Source organism: Haliotis asinina, chromosome 5 (genome assembly GCF_037392515.1).
Source record: "Haliotis asinina isolate JCU_RB_2024 chromosome 5, JCU_Hal_asi_v2, whole genome shotgun sequence".
Taxonomy (NCBI): domain Eukaryota; kingdom Metazoa; phylum Mollusca; class Gastropoda; order Lepetellida; family Haliotidae; genus Haliotis; species Haliotis asinina.
Genome location: NC_090284.1, coordinates 44,450,773 through 44,467,550, shown reverse-complemented (window position 1 = coordinate 44,467,550; position 16,778 = coordinate 44,450,773). Strand labels below are relative to the sequence as shown.

At 37.4% G+C, this 16,778-nt stretch overlaps 1 protein-coding gene across 4 annotated transcripts in view; it reads right to left on the bottom strand.

Moving 5' to 3' along the window:
* LOC137284581 (zinc finger MIZ domain-containing protein 1-like) overlaps positions 1–16,778 on the bottom strand; it is a 154,919-nt gene that overhangs the window by 58,732 nt on the left and 79,409 nt on the right. For all 4 annotated transcript variants that reach the window (XM_067816446.1, XM_067816447.1, XM_067816448.1 and 1 more), the window contains exon 4: positions 3,636–3,741. In XM_067816446.1, the coding sequence (XP_067672547.1) occupies positions 3,636–3,741 (106 nt within the window). The remainder of the gene's footprint in view (positions 1–3,635; positions 3,742–16,778) is intronic.

Sequence of the window (16,778 nt, the reverse complement as noted above, 5' to 3'; positions counted from 1 at the left end):
TAATAAAAGACAAACTAAAACATACACCTTATCACCTGCAAACAGAAAACATAATTACCAAATTAAGCAATAAGTAAAATTTCATTATCAAGTCAATATATCTGATATTCATAAATATGCAATCACTGAAAACAGCAAATGAAATAATTCAACGAAAATCTTGGATTTATTTTTCTTGAAGGCACTGTAGCTTGCCAGAGACAATGACTTAAAACATAAACCATTTCGACAAAGCTAAGGGCATACTGATGAATCATGGGTGGTTTGCACAGCATCATAAACGATCTCAAGGACACAGCCGTCTTAGTATGTGACCTCCAAAATAAAAATGGAGAATAGAAAAAAGAATGGCTAAAGAGCTCAAAATCTCTGACTTCTGTTTATCCAAAGGCTCAAAAAGGTGATGCTAAGTAAAATTCAATGAAAACTTTTCCAAGCCATTAGAAGTAATGTAATTATGACCATGCATGTGACAGATTCCCATCCCAAATAGACAGATCATAATGGGAACCACCATGAATAATTGATTTACGAGAAGAACAGAAAATCAACACGAAAAATGGCAGTATTCCATGAAATTATTTTTTGAAGTTCGCTACTCCACTGTGGCTAATATCATGAGGTAAAAGCTGATTTCGCGGAACAGAGGAATCACATGCCCTTCAACAAACAGAAGCCATTTACACGCCTCAACAAATATGAAACTGTTTGTTAGCCATGATAATCAGTCAAAAATCAAAGATATTTTTGAAACAGGGGTCCATTGGCAGTCTTGAAAGCAATTGATTTTTCATTGTTGCAAATCAATGCGACTTAAATTACATAATTTTGGGGGGGAAGAATTTCCATTCTTTTCCATCGATCTGTGTGGTGTAAAAGTGGCTTTACTATTCATAGCTCACAAATCCAAGATAAATTATTCCGAAAGAAAGTTAACATTAAAGTCTAAGATGAAAAGATATAAGTAATGTACTGAACATTACTAAATTGTAAGGATAAATTCCATTAATGAGTTTGTAGAATCTTAAACGTAAGATTTGAATTCAATTATGTACATGACGTGATCATGAAAGAATGGCGCATATGCTGAGAATGATAAATATTAGAAAAGTATTCAAATAAAACATCACAAGATCACTTCAACTTTCTGTGCAGTTCTAAAACTGTTTAATGTGGCCTACTGAGACATGCCACAAATGTCAAACAAACTGAAATATACATGCAATCTACAAATATCTATGTAACAGTGACAAAACCAGGTGTTGTGAAGACAGAGAAAATATTTTTCCCTCCAACATTCCCACAAGCCACGGATCTTCTACCGACTTTCTCGCCAGGAAAACAGCACAGTTGACATCGATTGCATCAAGTCTCTCCATGAAAATACATTTTGTTAGGAAAGCATTACCCCACTGATAGATCAATGACTTGACAATTGAGTAGAATGAGTTAGCATTCCATGAAAATCAATTTCGAAAGAATCCCCCTGATCAATATATAGCAGCTGAGTGTCTTGATCTGAACACTGTCGTCATTGACTGAGAAAATCACTTCCATTGTACAAACTGAAAAAGACATCTCGGTTTTTTTTCCATCCCAAAACTAATCAGAGACCTGAAAATCACAATCTTTGGTATAATGGATTATTGATTTGAAAAGCTTGAAACTTTTTAAAAGCTTGTGCACGTTACCACGTCTCTATCATAACTGCAGCCAGGGGTTGGAAGGTCTGGCTTAGAGGCTATTCACAGCTGAGTTCGGGATTGAAAAATCTGAAAGCTTCTGTCATTTTAAGATTAATTAGAAAATACAAATAGACTTACTTCCTTTGATCTTTAACAAGACGATGATCAGGAAGGGAAGCCATGTTATTTACTATCTTGACACTGATGTTTTTTCAGTCAGCCAGATACAGCTTGTTCAAAACTTGTGAAAAACACACAAAAACCATCTCGATCAATCGCTCATAGTTTCCGGAAAATGATCAACCAAAACAATTTGATATGTTAAAACAGTGCTGCCAAAATGTTAAAAATAACCATTGCCCTCAATACCTTACTTTAGAAATAAGACTTGGGAGATATTAATTGCAAAGTTTCTTAATAACATTTACCCAAGAGGATTTGTTCAAATCTTTGAGTGCATTTACACAATGTCGCTTTTGTTTTTCACTTGTGTTTGTGGAAGAGGGAAAACGTTGAATTGGTTGTTTGGTTGGTTGTTGTTTATTGCCGCACTCAGCAATATTCCAGCTATATGGCGGCAATCTGTAAATAAGTCTGAACCTCACAATCCAGTGATCAAAATCATGAACATCAATCTACACGATTGGAATATGATGTCATGTGTCTACCAAGGCACCAAGCCTGACCACCTCATCCAGTTCGTCGCCTCTTAAGGCAAACATAGGTTACTGAAGACCAGTTCAAAATCGGATCTTCACAGGTAGAAATGGTTGGAATGTGGGATGGTTTTAGCATTCAGCTGAACATTACTCAAGATGCAACAGATGAACAAACCCAAAGAGATGTAGTCAGAGACATCTGGGTGGCTCCCATGACGTTTGGTGTTGTCATACCCAGAAGCTTGACTGAGTCGAACCCACTTGGAACAGACCACCATGACAGTAGGGAAGTGATGGAGCAATTTCACACTTTTTCTCAAAATATTTTGGTTAAATAAAATCTTAATATAAAAAGAAAGTCAAAAGGGCAGTCATACCACTGGGTGAAGTCCATATTGCTGACTGAATACTGACTGTAATCAGGGTGAACCTTGTGTTCAAATCCATGATGACCAGAAAAGGGCAGCAACTCTGCAGAGTGAGTTATTGCCCCTGCAATAACTGCCCCTTGTCACGCTTATTTCCATACTGATCACCCATAACAAAGACTGCCATTTGTTTTCTACTGCTACGAGGGTCATAGTGCCCTAGTTGGCATATGACAATGATCATGACTATCACATATTTCCTTGATGAAACTCGCTGGAAGACACTTAGGCCTAATTATAATTTCATAATTTCTATGAATATTCAGTGTCAATATAAAAATCTGTTATTTAAAGTACCCAATGCTACTTCTGTGACAGAAATAATTCAAGATGTTTAGATCAATGATCAGTGTCAGATTTTCAAACATACCAAGGCATACACTGTCATCACAGCTTCATCTTTGCAATGGCAAAGATATTGAGAAAACACTTAAGCAACTGTCATTGTTTGAGAATGCCCTGGTCTGATAACATAGAAGGTGCTCAGAAAATGGGCAAAATCACTGTAATTCACCACTGAAACAGGCACCAGTCATGGCATGCCAGACAAACTGACTTATTGGCTTATGCATCTGTCCCGATTTTTGTCTCCCCTGCATGTTATATAAGTCAACAGCACTACCTGTTGTCGTCTTACATTTTCAAATTTAGCTCCAGGTATAAATGATAATGATTTCAAAATGTATGTAAATAGCTGTGAAAAATATTTAAAATGCTGACATAAGACCCTCTCTGATATTGGCAACGCTTAACATCTATGACCCATGCTAACATACATTATTCCCAGTAAAAATAAAACACATGCACAACATATATATATTTAGAGATGTATCTAATCTACAACTACTGCAGCATATGCCTACCTGCCGATTTTGGCGTAAACATTTCTTTGTGTGACGCACATACTGCCAGTAACCTGTAGCCAAGGTCAAGGTCATATCCCGGCTGCGCTGCAACTTTACTGACCACCTGCAAGATGACAACACATATAACTAACTTGGTATCATCAAAAATGTTAACAGTTTGACATGAGCAGTCAGGAAGTGGTTTTCATGTGATATCGGTGTGTTGATAAGGTCCCGTGCCCTCTTCATGATGTGAACTCCCATCAAGATACCACTGTCTCTGTCCTCAAGATATGCAGTGACTGAATCCAGCTTCAGATCCCCAAAAGTTGATTATCAATAAAAAAGATTATCATGAGTATTGTACTGTTTCAAGAAACGTGACCATAAATTTGTTTATTTCCTGACACAGGATAAAAGAAATGTATGAATCGACAAATCATGTGAAGGTTACGCTCAGTATTGCTGAGAAGCCTACTCCAAAGTGTTGCAAACAGTAGTTTCAAGGATCAAAATTACAACTTGCTGTTCAAGTTAGTGAATTCACTGTGGAGAATTATGTCCCTTGGGCATGTCAGGAACCAGTGATTGTGGGTTTGAATCCTGGTTTAACAAAATTATGCTGATCAGGTTTGTCAGTTTCTACTGAAGTGGTAAGCACCTGAGATCAGCATCAGTTTAGGTTTTCTCTCAAAATTAAGCAGCAATAAATCAAACTCTCATGCTTTGGTTGAGATGCCAATTCCAAAGTGTTGCAAATAATAGTTTAGTTTCAAGGATCAAAATTAGTAGTTTGACCATAAACTAGTAGGCAACTAAATATTTAAAATCATGCTGGATTCTGAAAAGGACCTTATGACAATAATCAAGATAGAAGCTTCTATTTGACATGCCTCAAACAACAGATTTCCAATCAGTAGTACATTTCTTCTTGTCCTTTTTTGACAAAAATGTATTTGTTTGACAATGATATATGTTTTTGCCTACGTATCCAAATTTTAATGAATTTTCTTCAAATTTTCATAGAATTTCTAGTGCAACCATACTGACATAATTTGGAGCTAAAATTCGTAGCGACCACAATAAAATCGTAAAGGTTGCCATCTCTGAATGTAATATTTTCATTATTATCCACACCTGAGTTTTTAATGAAGAAGCATCGTCTATATATGTTTTTAGAAAACACTGTGAAGACAACCACAATAACACAATACATGACACGTAATACAAAAATCTGTCTAGAAGTAGTTGATAATCTCAACAAAATACTCATAAAGAAGATCAGAGAAAATGGTTCAATTACTTGGATTTCCAAGCTTGTATGCGACACAGACATTAAGAACTCTACAGTTATGAGACAGGGTGTCATGAGAAGGTATCTGTGGCCAAACTGTTAATATCAAAGGCATCAGTTACCTGCATTGTGAAGTCATTACAGCAATAGGAACACAAGAACTGATGATGTTCTGACATTACGTGTGTACACATACACTGATCTTGTTTCCACTGCTTCTCAAACCGTGCTACAGACAGAGATTCTTATAGCATTCTTATTCTTGTGATATGAATATCACAGGAACATACAGAAAGTATTAGTACAATTTCTTTAAGTGTCATATATGGTATGAGTGAGGGAGGCAGTTTAGTTTCATGCAGATTTCAGCAACATAATGGCGGGGACACCAGATATGGGCTTCACACATTGTACCCATGTTTGGAACGTAAGATGATGAGTGATCACTTCACCCACTTGGCCACCCCTGGCCCCAGAGTGAGTATGGTTTCACATTGCTTTTAGCAATATTTCAGCAATAACACCAGATATAGGCAGAGGTGGTCAGGCTCTCTAACTTGGTTGACACATGTCATTCTAGCTGCTGATGATATTGATCACTGGAGGGTCTGGTCTGGATGCGATTATTTACATACTGCTGGAATATTGCTATGACAACAAACAAGCAAAGTGTATTGAATGCTCAGTATATATTATATGATATCAAATTCTTTGGAAGAACATAATAAAAGTACTTTAGATTTCCATTTGACTCATATTTAAAGAGGTGACAAGTTCCGAAAGCCAAGGAATAGAAAATCCAATATGGCCGTCATAAATTCATCACTTCTTCCACACCCTTCCACTCTAATTGAAATCATGTAAATACTGTTACTTCTTTCATTTCAGTGAATAAGGTTATAAAGACAATGAAAACAATAAGAAAAACTGATCATGCCCACACATAATGCTAATGGAGATTTTGACATAAAAATTCAAACAGCATAAAGAACGATCAACAACATAACTGGCTACTGTAAATATCAGATGAAGCTCCACCGATTCTCACAGTCCTTCATAACAAATGTCATTATCATATAAGTATTCAACATCTGTTGCTGCAGTAGAGCGGTTGTTGAGTGGGAGTGATAGGCAGATACTCCAATTATCTCACATTCCTATTGTGGAGTCCCCCATAGATATATACAATTGAATTTTCTACATTGTATGACGCTATTAACTAGGTATATACATGATGAGACTACTAACTAAATATGTGGGTTGACAAATAAATATATCAACAAAACGTCTTTATTTGCATTGACTGACCAAATATTTTGGAATTGTTTTGGAATTGTTTTGGAATTCACATCCAGGAACCATATGTTGCCATGTTACAGCTGCTTTCAAGGTGCAGTGCTTAGAGTGTTTGCCTGGACAGTGGAAGGTCGCAGGTTTGATCCCCATCCACGCCATACCAAAAGATGTTAAAATGAGGTACTTGTTGGCCCCTACGTGGCGCTTGACAATAATTGGCTTGGAGTCAGTATAATATGTTCAAGTGGGGTGCAGCATGGTATCTCTTTCAGTGAACCACTACTATCAAAAATGAGCTTAAGTCTGAGCTAATACAAGTACATAGGCATAAGATTCTAGTAATATCATGGTGAGGGACACCAGAAAATGGGCCTCACACATTGCACCCATGTGGAGAATCGAACCCAGCATAAGATGCTAGTAATATCACGGTGAGGGAAACCAGAAAATGGGCCTCACACATTGCACCCATGTGGAGAATCGAACCCAGCATAAGATGCTAGTAATATCACGGTGAGGGACACCAGAAAATGGGCCTCACACATTGCACCCATGTGGAGAATCGAACCCAGCATAAGATGCTAGTAATATCACGGTGAAGGAAACAAGAAAATGGGCCTCACACATTGCACCCATGTGGAGAATCGAACCCAGCATAAGATGCTAGTAATATCACGGTGAGGGACACCAGAAAATGGGCCTCACACATTGCACCCATGTGGAGAATCGAACCCAGCATAAGATTCTAGTAATATCACGGTGAGGGACACCAGAAAATGGGCCTCACACACTGCACCCATGTGGAGAATCGAACCCAGCATAAGATGCTAGTAATATCACGGTGAGGGAAACCAGAAAATGGGCCTCACACATTGCACCCATGTTGGGAATCGAACCCGGCTTGTCGGCGTGACAGGTGAACACTTTAAGTATTAGACTACCCCACTGCCCCCTTAATCTTTTAGTAATTTTAAATAAACAAAGCCTTTTATTTATGATTAGTACTTGGCTTAAATAACAAGCCTGGTAGAAGCGTGTTCCTCCAAAAATGTATATCTCATTTCCTTTTTTTAAAAATGAATTTCTAGAATATCTAAAGTAACCTGTTTTAATTCATTTTTTAATGAAAACAAATGTATGTTGGTTTCACATAAAATAATAAAGAGAGACATCCAAAGTTAATCTGAATGAAAGGAAACAACCTGAAAAACCAGAAAATCAAAGGATAAAACAAAAGCCCTAATTGTCAAATATCAAGGGCGTTTCTCTTTATGGCAATTACGGTAGGCCCATCAGCAACAAAACTTCCATCAATCTCATGAAAAAGTGTGTGAAATTAAACTTCATTATTATCATATCCAGGAATAAGCTCATCTGCGATATGTTCTCAACAGGATTTACAGAAATCCCCGAGGGCTTAAACTGGAGAGATTAGGAAAATAATTTCATTCTGTCCCTCCTAAACATGCCTGTTTGAAAACTCACTGCCCTTGTTTCAAGATGCCTTTGATTTTTTGTCTCATTAATCTTGAACATAGTTATGCAGTAATATTCATTGGGAGTTGAAAGAAAGCTCTCTAGTCCTGTATTCTAAACATTACCCTTTGGAGCAGAAATCTTAGTTATATTTAAAAATTTGTGAGATAATGAGGAATAAAAACACAACATGATAATGTTATATGCTGATAAACATTACATGCTGTATGTGGGGGAAATCGGCTAGTATGCTACGGTAAAAAAACCCACCCACATCACTGCAGCCAGTAAGAATATAGCAAAGGCAAACTTTTGGTTGATAGAGTGAGCACATCTCCACAGTAGATTGTTGTATAAAACCACTTTCAGATATGTTCCACCTTTCTGGCAGAAGTCTATGTACCAGGCACAGAAAATCCATCGAATGGTAAAGTGAACAGGATATATTTTTCTTAGAGCAGGAGGGAGAAGGGCTGGAGGGGAGAGGGGGAAAGAGAGAGAGAGGAAGAGGGAGAAGAAGTGCGGGGGACAAAGTAGATATTGACACCGTGGTAACCAGTTATCGATCAACAACATGAATTCTCTTTGTCATTATCTCAGTCTAATCAAGTACACTCCTTTAACAGAATTTCTGAAGATCCAGTTTACTGATGGGGGATAGAATTCTAATACACATTTTATAAATCTGTCTCCCATCTTCGAGACTTCTAGAAATAACAATCAGTTTAAAGGCGTGTGTGAATAATTCATCACCCTTATATACTAACCCCTGTTCACTCACTTTAAAGAGAATTCCTCAAATCTACTTTCAAATCATTACGAACTGCTATGACGCATGTGCCATCAAGCATGAATTTTTAAATGTGAAAAAATATTATTACCAAACCAAAGAAAGATGGCAAAGTCAGACGGCATGAACATTTTGTGTGGAGTTTAATCTCCTCATTTCTACTTAACGCAGCTAAGTGTAAATGCGGGACTGCAAATGACGAACCAATAGTGATCAATATCATGGCAGTGCACACAAAACCACTGAGATCTGTCCATCAGGAAACTATAGCTTACAGCCATTTTTAAAATGCCTTTCAGCCGCCTCTTTTCTCTAGTGATGTAACAGGTCATGGAATAACTCAATCAGAGGCGTTTTCACGAGCATGACTTTTTTGTCGTTCGCCTTCGATTTTTTATAAGCAGCTTTTGTTCTCTGTTGAAGGCTAGGTTTATCATCTTTTGGCAATTACATGATAGCTATTTTAATGTTTCTTCAAGGCAATGGGAACTGTGACTGTTTTTTGCGAGACAATAAATCAATAGCGTTCACTGTTGTGTCCCCTATATAGAGCTCTGCTTGGTGGTATAAATTTCTGTTAACACTGACATCGTGTGCTATTTCTTTCCTTGGCTGGGAGCATCTCTCTTTTTTCCCCAGTAACTACTTTGATCTGATGTTTTTTTATTGAAAGATGCGACTTGTTACATATGATGGTTTGCCTAACCAAGATAAGAGGGTTTCCTCAGACAGACGAATCAGAACTTGCTTGTGAAGTTTGTGGGACTGTGGTTAACAAGGGTATTATATTATGTCATTAAAAAAAAAATCAGTGACAAAATTTGGAACAAGTTTTGCATTAAAAAAAAATTATATTCCCATCACATACTCAAGCACCTGAATACCTCTAAAAAACGCATTGTCAGGTACATACAAATATCTTTAGATCACTGAACATTCTGCAAAAATATTTAAAAAAATATGTTTTTAAATTATTCTTAAAAATATCTTTGCCAAATGTAAAGGAGAAAGTGCAGAGCAACTACAATTGTTTTTACAAAAGTTCAGAACTAGAAATATTGAACAAACAAAAACCATGACTATGAGAAAATAAGAACGCTTGATCTCAGGTTTTGGAAAGAAAACAGGCCAATCCAATGTCCCTTTGCCTCGGACTCATTATTGCCTTGGCATGAAAAAACATGAATGTCATTTGTGATATCAATCACATATCCTCCAATCATTTAACAGGATGATATTGTCTTTTTCCTCCCTGATTGAATTTCCTTCTGCTGCCACTAGTACAGATTAAACCGATCAATAAATTATCGGCTACCTTCTTCATCGGCAGCAAGAAAATATACACCATGATCGCGATATTGATATTTTCATTTCCTGCACGACTTCAGTCTTTTCTGCTCGACTGAGTTTGGGTCTGTCACAGCTAGCACTTCACCTCGAGGGAAGCTTATTTTCATGTCCAAAAGTGATTGCAATTTCCGCCAAGCTTTCATATTTCGCCAATACTAGACCGGTCCTATTTTGGGCTAAGATAATCAGTTTCAGTCTGCAGTGTACTCAAGGGATGGCTCACTTGAACAAAGACAACGAACTGACACTGACAACAACATCGTGGTATCAACAGTCGTCAATTTCATATACACGCAAACAACAGTGAGTCACTGCATCTAATCAGTCCAAGATGCTCCAGCGTGCAGGAGTCTATAATCATTACTGTGGAATAAGAAATCTGCTTCACTTATAGTTTAACATGAAGTAAGGTGTTTTTTTTCCCAAATCTTTGACATATATGCATAAAATATATGTATATATAAATGTGCATGTACACATCATGTAAATGATACTCTCATGTAAATTTTGTTTGTTCTTTGTAATATTTTGGATTACACTTTCTGGGCATATTTTGTCCGACAATTTTTCAGTACTGTCCAGCCACTGTGTTTTCATGACACCAAAAGTCATATGGCTGAAATACTGCCCATGTGACTTGAAATTTCAACTCACTCATGCCAAAGAATGAGCATTATTTTTCATGCAGTCATCAAATAATACTCTCCTTTTATACAAAGAAAGATTGCTGAAAAAATATTTCATTCAAACCTAAAAATTTCAATTACCATTATGAAAAATAAAAGGATATGCTTTGATGGCAAATATACAAACTACAATTCAACATTCTGTGAATTCCAGCACAGAAAGCAGCCACCTACATATCACAACAAAAGCACAGCATGTCAATACTATCAATTACAAATCAAACAACTTTACTTCCCCACACTGCAACATTGTATCAGTATTTAATCATATGGCGCTATCTGAAATCTATTAACCAATTTTCTTGCCAATTTCCCGTCAGCAGCATCTTCAAGCTGCAACATCATCCCAATAACCGTATCTACCGAACCAATTTCACCGATAGCATCACTAAACCAGTATCGCTGAGAATGGTCTACTCGGTGGCATGCAAGACAAGAGAAGAAGACCGGTTCCCTCTAGGAACCATTCCAACAGCTTCTCTGTTATGATTCCCCGAGGGGTAAGCTTCTCTGTGGTGCTTCCCCAAAGGTACATTATGGCACCAAGAAAATGGCACAAACATATTCAGGCTGAGCCTTTGGAGGAACTTTGAAAAGAACTTCACACTCAGGAGGGCATCTTGTTACCACTGAGAATATTGCAAATATGAATTTGGGACCATTCGATTATTAACGGGATGGGATATGATGAATTTTGATGCATGAATACCATAAATAAATGACATTCCCCTTTGAGCCATTTCATTTCATTTGGGGGATTACAACTTGCTGTTAAAGTTACTGAATTCACTGTGTGGAATTATGTCCCTTGGGCATGTCAGGAACCAGTGATTATGGGTTTGAATCCTGGTTTAACAAAATTATGCTGATCGGGTTTGTCAGCTTCTACTGAAGTTACCAGTAAGCACCTGAGATCAGCATCATTTTAGGTTTTCTCTCCACATTAAGCCGACATGTTGTGACATAATTGAAATACTGTTCAAAGCGGCAATAAATCAAACTCTCATGCTTTGGCTCAGATGCCAATCCCAAAGTGTTGCAAATAATAGTTTCAAGGATCAAAATTAGTAGTTTCACCATAGCTTAGTAGTCAACTAAATACCTAAAAACATGTCAGATTCTGAGGAAGATAATATTACCCTAATCAAGATAGAAGCTTCTGTTTTCACATGCCTCAAACACAGATTTCCAAACTCTCAGTACATTTTTTTTCTTCTTGTCTCTTTTCAGTGAAAATGTATTTAATTGATGATAATATAAGTTTTTGCCTATATATCCAGATTTTAATTTCTAGTTCAGTCATTTCAGTTTGAGGAAAAAATTAGCAGCAATATGATAAAATCATAGAGACTGGCATTTCTGCTACAGTGCCTCCCTAACCACTGGAAGAAATACATTGTGAGTCAGTGGTTGATTTTCCCCAGTTCAACATCGAAATCTCCTTCTACAGAAGCCATGAGGCTTTTTCAGCATGTTCTTTTTTTATGTTTATGGCTTAATGCAATATTCCACCTGTATGATGGCAGCCTGTAAATAATCAGACCTGGACCTGACAATCCAGTGATTGACATCATGAACGTCGATCTACACAGATGAGATATGATGACATCCTTGTACCTATTGGTCATACCATGGAATACTATTTATTACTGAGTCACCCAGAGTGAATGAGTGAGTGAGTGAGTGAGATTATGGTTATACACCACTTTAGCAATACTCTAGCAATATCATGGCAGAAAACATCAGAAATAGGCCTAACACACCCATGTGAGGGAATCGAACCTGGGTCTTTGGGGTGATGAGCGAATGTTTTAACCACTGGCCTTCCCCACCACCCTCCCAAACAAAAAGACAGGCCAAGTACATCCCTCATGGGGTTTTCATGTTAATCTGTAACTTCTTTCACACTTGAAATCTCACAGAAAGTATTTCAGCTGCTTTAACTGATTTAAGCAAGCCGATAGGATGACATCCAATGCACCAAGTCGCATACTATCCAATCCTCATTTGTTGATTGGAAGTATTTACTTAAACATCCACTTACAGGAGAGTTGAGTGAGTGAGCGAGAGAGTATGGTTTTACAACGCTTTTGGCAATATCATAGTCCTTTAACATCATTGCATAGTACACCAGAAATGTATTCATGTGGGGATTCGAACCTGGGACTTTGGAGTGACAAGCCAATGCTTTAACCACTAGGCTACCCCACCATCCCTAACACGAGTGGAAGTGGTACAAAGAATTGCTGGAAGGACCAAAAACTTGTAAGAACTATTCACCCAATTTTATGCACTTCTTGTAAATAGATATCTTTAAATCAATTTAAATAAGTTAACCACAGTCTTTAAATATTAAATGTTATGGCTACATGGGAAAGATAAAGTGCTTTTATAGCTTTGATATTAAGTTTCATTGCAATGATGGTCGTTTATGGTTTTATGTTTTGTTTGTATATCTTTACAGGATTTGCTTACGTAAACAATTATTTCTCTGCTGGATATACCAACAATACAAAAGTAAGTGTTAAGGATTTAAATACATTCATCTGAGGTAATTACAGTTTTGCCAATGAACAAAATAACTTCATCATTCTACAGCAATCATAATGTTATTGAAAACTATACAGTTACAATAGGTTATAATACCTGCAAACACCTGCTGGACCTATACCCTATACCATGTACTTAACTGAAGGAGATGGTGTAGTCTAGTTTGCTTGTCACACCAAAGGCCTGTTTTCACTTCCTCACATGGATACAATGTGTGAAACCAATTTATAGTGTCACCCATAGTGATATTGTTGAAATATTGCTAAAAGTGGCATAAAACTAAACACACACACACGCACACGTGTACACGCACACAGTACTTTATTCAGGACCATGCTCATATTTAGGCAGCAAGATATACCGTTATAATACAACTAAATCATCAAATCCCCCAAAAGATACACAAAAACATACAGACACAAACATTTTCCCAAGAATATTTTAAAAAATGTATCATTCCTCTTTCTTCCCTTTCCTAGGCCTAAGAGACCTCATTTAGAAAATATTATGACAGTTTGTTCTTAAATACCCAGAGGGTGTATTGGAAGCTTTTGCTATAAATATTGAGATAACTACTTCTCTGAAGCACAAATGCGATTTCTTACGAAGCAGTATTTGAATAAACACACAGCTGTCTATTTATAATAATTCACACTTGTTGTAGATTACCACAAAACTGAATCAGAGGATGGAAAAAGAGACAAGCATCGATGGTGCAATGGCACCAGCAGCAGTGAAGGCAATTTGGTAGTGGACATCAAGGAACACTTTATGACGATTTCACTCTAACACAAATGATCCAATAAAACACACCATTAATGATGAAATACTGCAAATTATCAAGGGTAGAGTGGTGCCCTGGGACTCTTGGGCTAAACATATAAAATATTCACAACATATGCCACCACTATCAAATTTCCTATTAGTTGGACTGTGGTATTGATCTGTCGTACCATGCTGCAGGAGTCATTTGAAGTGGGACAGATAGGAGGTTGTTATGAACCGCAGCTACACAGCTAGGTCCTGACAACAATTGACCAATCAGTCTAGTCCAACTAGTCACTTTGGCCACACAGTCAGCGGTCATCCAGCTCATTATGCTCACTGACATGCTGTCATGTCACAGACTCAGTCATGCTGTGGTGCTCAGTATATAAGTGTAAGGGAGGGGCTGCTCCTCGCCCGGCTCCTTATAAACATTGATGCTTCAGTTCTTCTACTACATGCTTCATTTCTATGGTATTTTCCACGTGACATGAACATGTCATGTATATGGGAAATATTTATTTTATCTTTATTGATGTTGACGCTGTTATCTCATTCTAGTGTTTCTCATATCACATCTCATGGCAGTGTCTCTCATACCATACCTCATGCTAGTGTCTTTCTTATCATATCTCATGCCAGTGTCTCTCATGCAATATCTCATGGCAGTGTCTCTAATACCATGTCTTATTCTAGTGTCTCTCATGCAATATCTCATGCCAGTGTCTCTAATACCACGTCTTATTCTAGAGTCTCTCATACAATATCTCATGCCAGTGTCTCTCATGCAACATCTCATGCTAGTGTTTCTCATACCATAACTTATACCATTGTCTCTCATTTCATATCCCATGCCTATGTCTCATACCAGTGTCTGTCACACTATCACATCTCATGCCTGTGTCTCTAATACCATCACATCTCATGCCTGTGTCTCTAATACCATCACATCTCATGCCTATGCCTCTAATACCATCACATCTCATGCCTGTGTCTCTAATACCATCACATCTCATGCCTGTGTCTCTAATACCATCACATCTCATGCCTGTGTCTCTAATACCATCACATCTCATGCCTGTGTCTCTAATACCATCACATCTCATGCCTGTGTCTCTAATACCATCACATCTCATGCCTGTGTCTCTAATACCATCACATCTCACATCACTCACAGCAGTATTACTCATCCATACATGTCCATGGCAAAGTATCTCACACAAAGCATGATCTGCTGTGCACTCAAAAACATTCTCCAAATACATTCAAATACATTCTATATGCCATGTCAGATATAATTAACTATTAATTATAGCTTCAAACGAGGTAACTGCGTTGAATCACACTTTCTATCAGAGACAAACAGACACACACTCTCTCAGACAGACAGACAGACAGACAGACAGACAGACAGACAGACAGACAGTCAGACAGACTCCCCACTAATCAGCTGTGCAGGCGATGTACCTGTCTATCTTTGTCACTTTGTTGGCTGTGTGTGGTACAGGCGATGTACCTGTCTGCTATCTTTGTCACTCTGTTGGCTGTGTGTGGTACAGGGACACGCCAGCCCTAACGAAGCACAAGTTGTAGAAAGCCAGGATTGAAACACGAGAGATAAGTCACACCCACTGAATCCAATTCAACATTCATATCTGCTGAGTCGACATAGTTCACAGCTATAAAAACACCTTAACGGTTGTACCTTCCTACGCCCAGCCAACCTATTTGTGAGAGACTGCCATTGTTTACCTTCACCACTGCAGGGCTCCTGAGATGTTGCTTCCAAAATAAAATATACTTAATATTGAAATCTACAAATTACAACCATTACATACTTATAAATTACTTAATATGCTTTTCTCCCACCTCTAGATGACAAATAAATTTTCCAAAGAGCATCAAAAGTGCATTAACTTACTCAGTGGTGTAATTTAGGAATTATCTTGATCAAACTTAATCATTATTCAGTCGCCATATTAGCTATCCATTCCACAGCTACTCCTTCAAGGAATACAAGGAACATAAAGATATATTTTCACAGAAAAATGAAGAGGTGGGCTTATGTGCTTACAAGTAATAATGAAACATTTCAACTACTGTGCATGACCGCAATGTCCTCATGACAATGTCAAGCATTCACTTGTCACATCGAGGACCCCGGTTCGATTCCCCACAAAGGTACAATGTGTGAAGCCTATCTCTGGTGTCCATTGCTGCAATATTGCTAAAAGCAGCTTCAAATCAAACTCACTCACTGATGACAATCTCTGATATATAAATCTGAAATTCAAAACAAACTGCCTTTGTTAAGGTGGTAATGGAAAGGTAATATCTTATTCAGTTTACAGATATCATTTTTTCCAGTAATTTCATAACCAGTATATTTGTAACAAATTGTAAACAGAAAGAATATTTTTTACATCAAACAGGAAAGGTTAAGGATGTGTAGAACAATATCAGAATATCAAAATGTCTGATGCAACGACAATAACTATGATCTGTTCAAGAGTTTGTCTTGGAAACAAGACAAGACATTTACTCAGCTTACCCTGTTTGGTTATTTTTTTTTCAGTTTGATTTGTGAAAAACTGAGACACCAAGAACTGGTACAGAATGACAGCCTAATTATATTCAGTGAGGACTACCATGAACAAGATTCAATAGTCTCTAGTAGATTTCAGTGAATTTTTAAAAAAGCAACTGTATATATATTAAAAAAGGAAACCCGGTGAGATTGGGAAATCTAGACTTGCTTCATGTGGATTTTCTTAAAATGGAAAGGAAAGGAAAATAATATGGTTCAGGGACCGTGAGACAGGCTATGAACAAAAACAAGCTGTTGTTCTGTATCATATTTCAATATTATCACAGCTTGAGTAGCGTAAAGATTTTATTGGAATATCTTTTGTGTTTACTATTAACAATGAACTATCAGATGGATTCTGTAACGA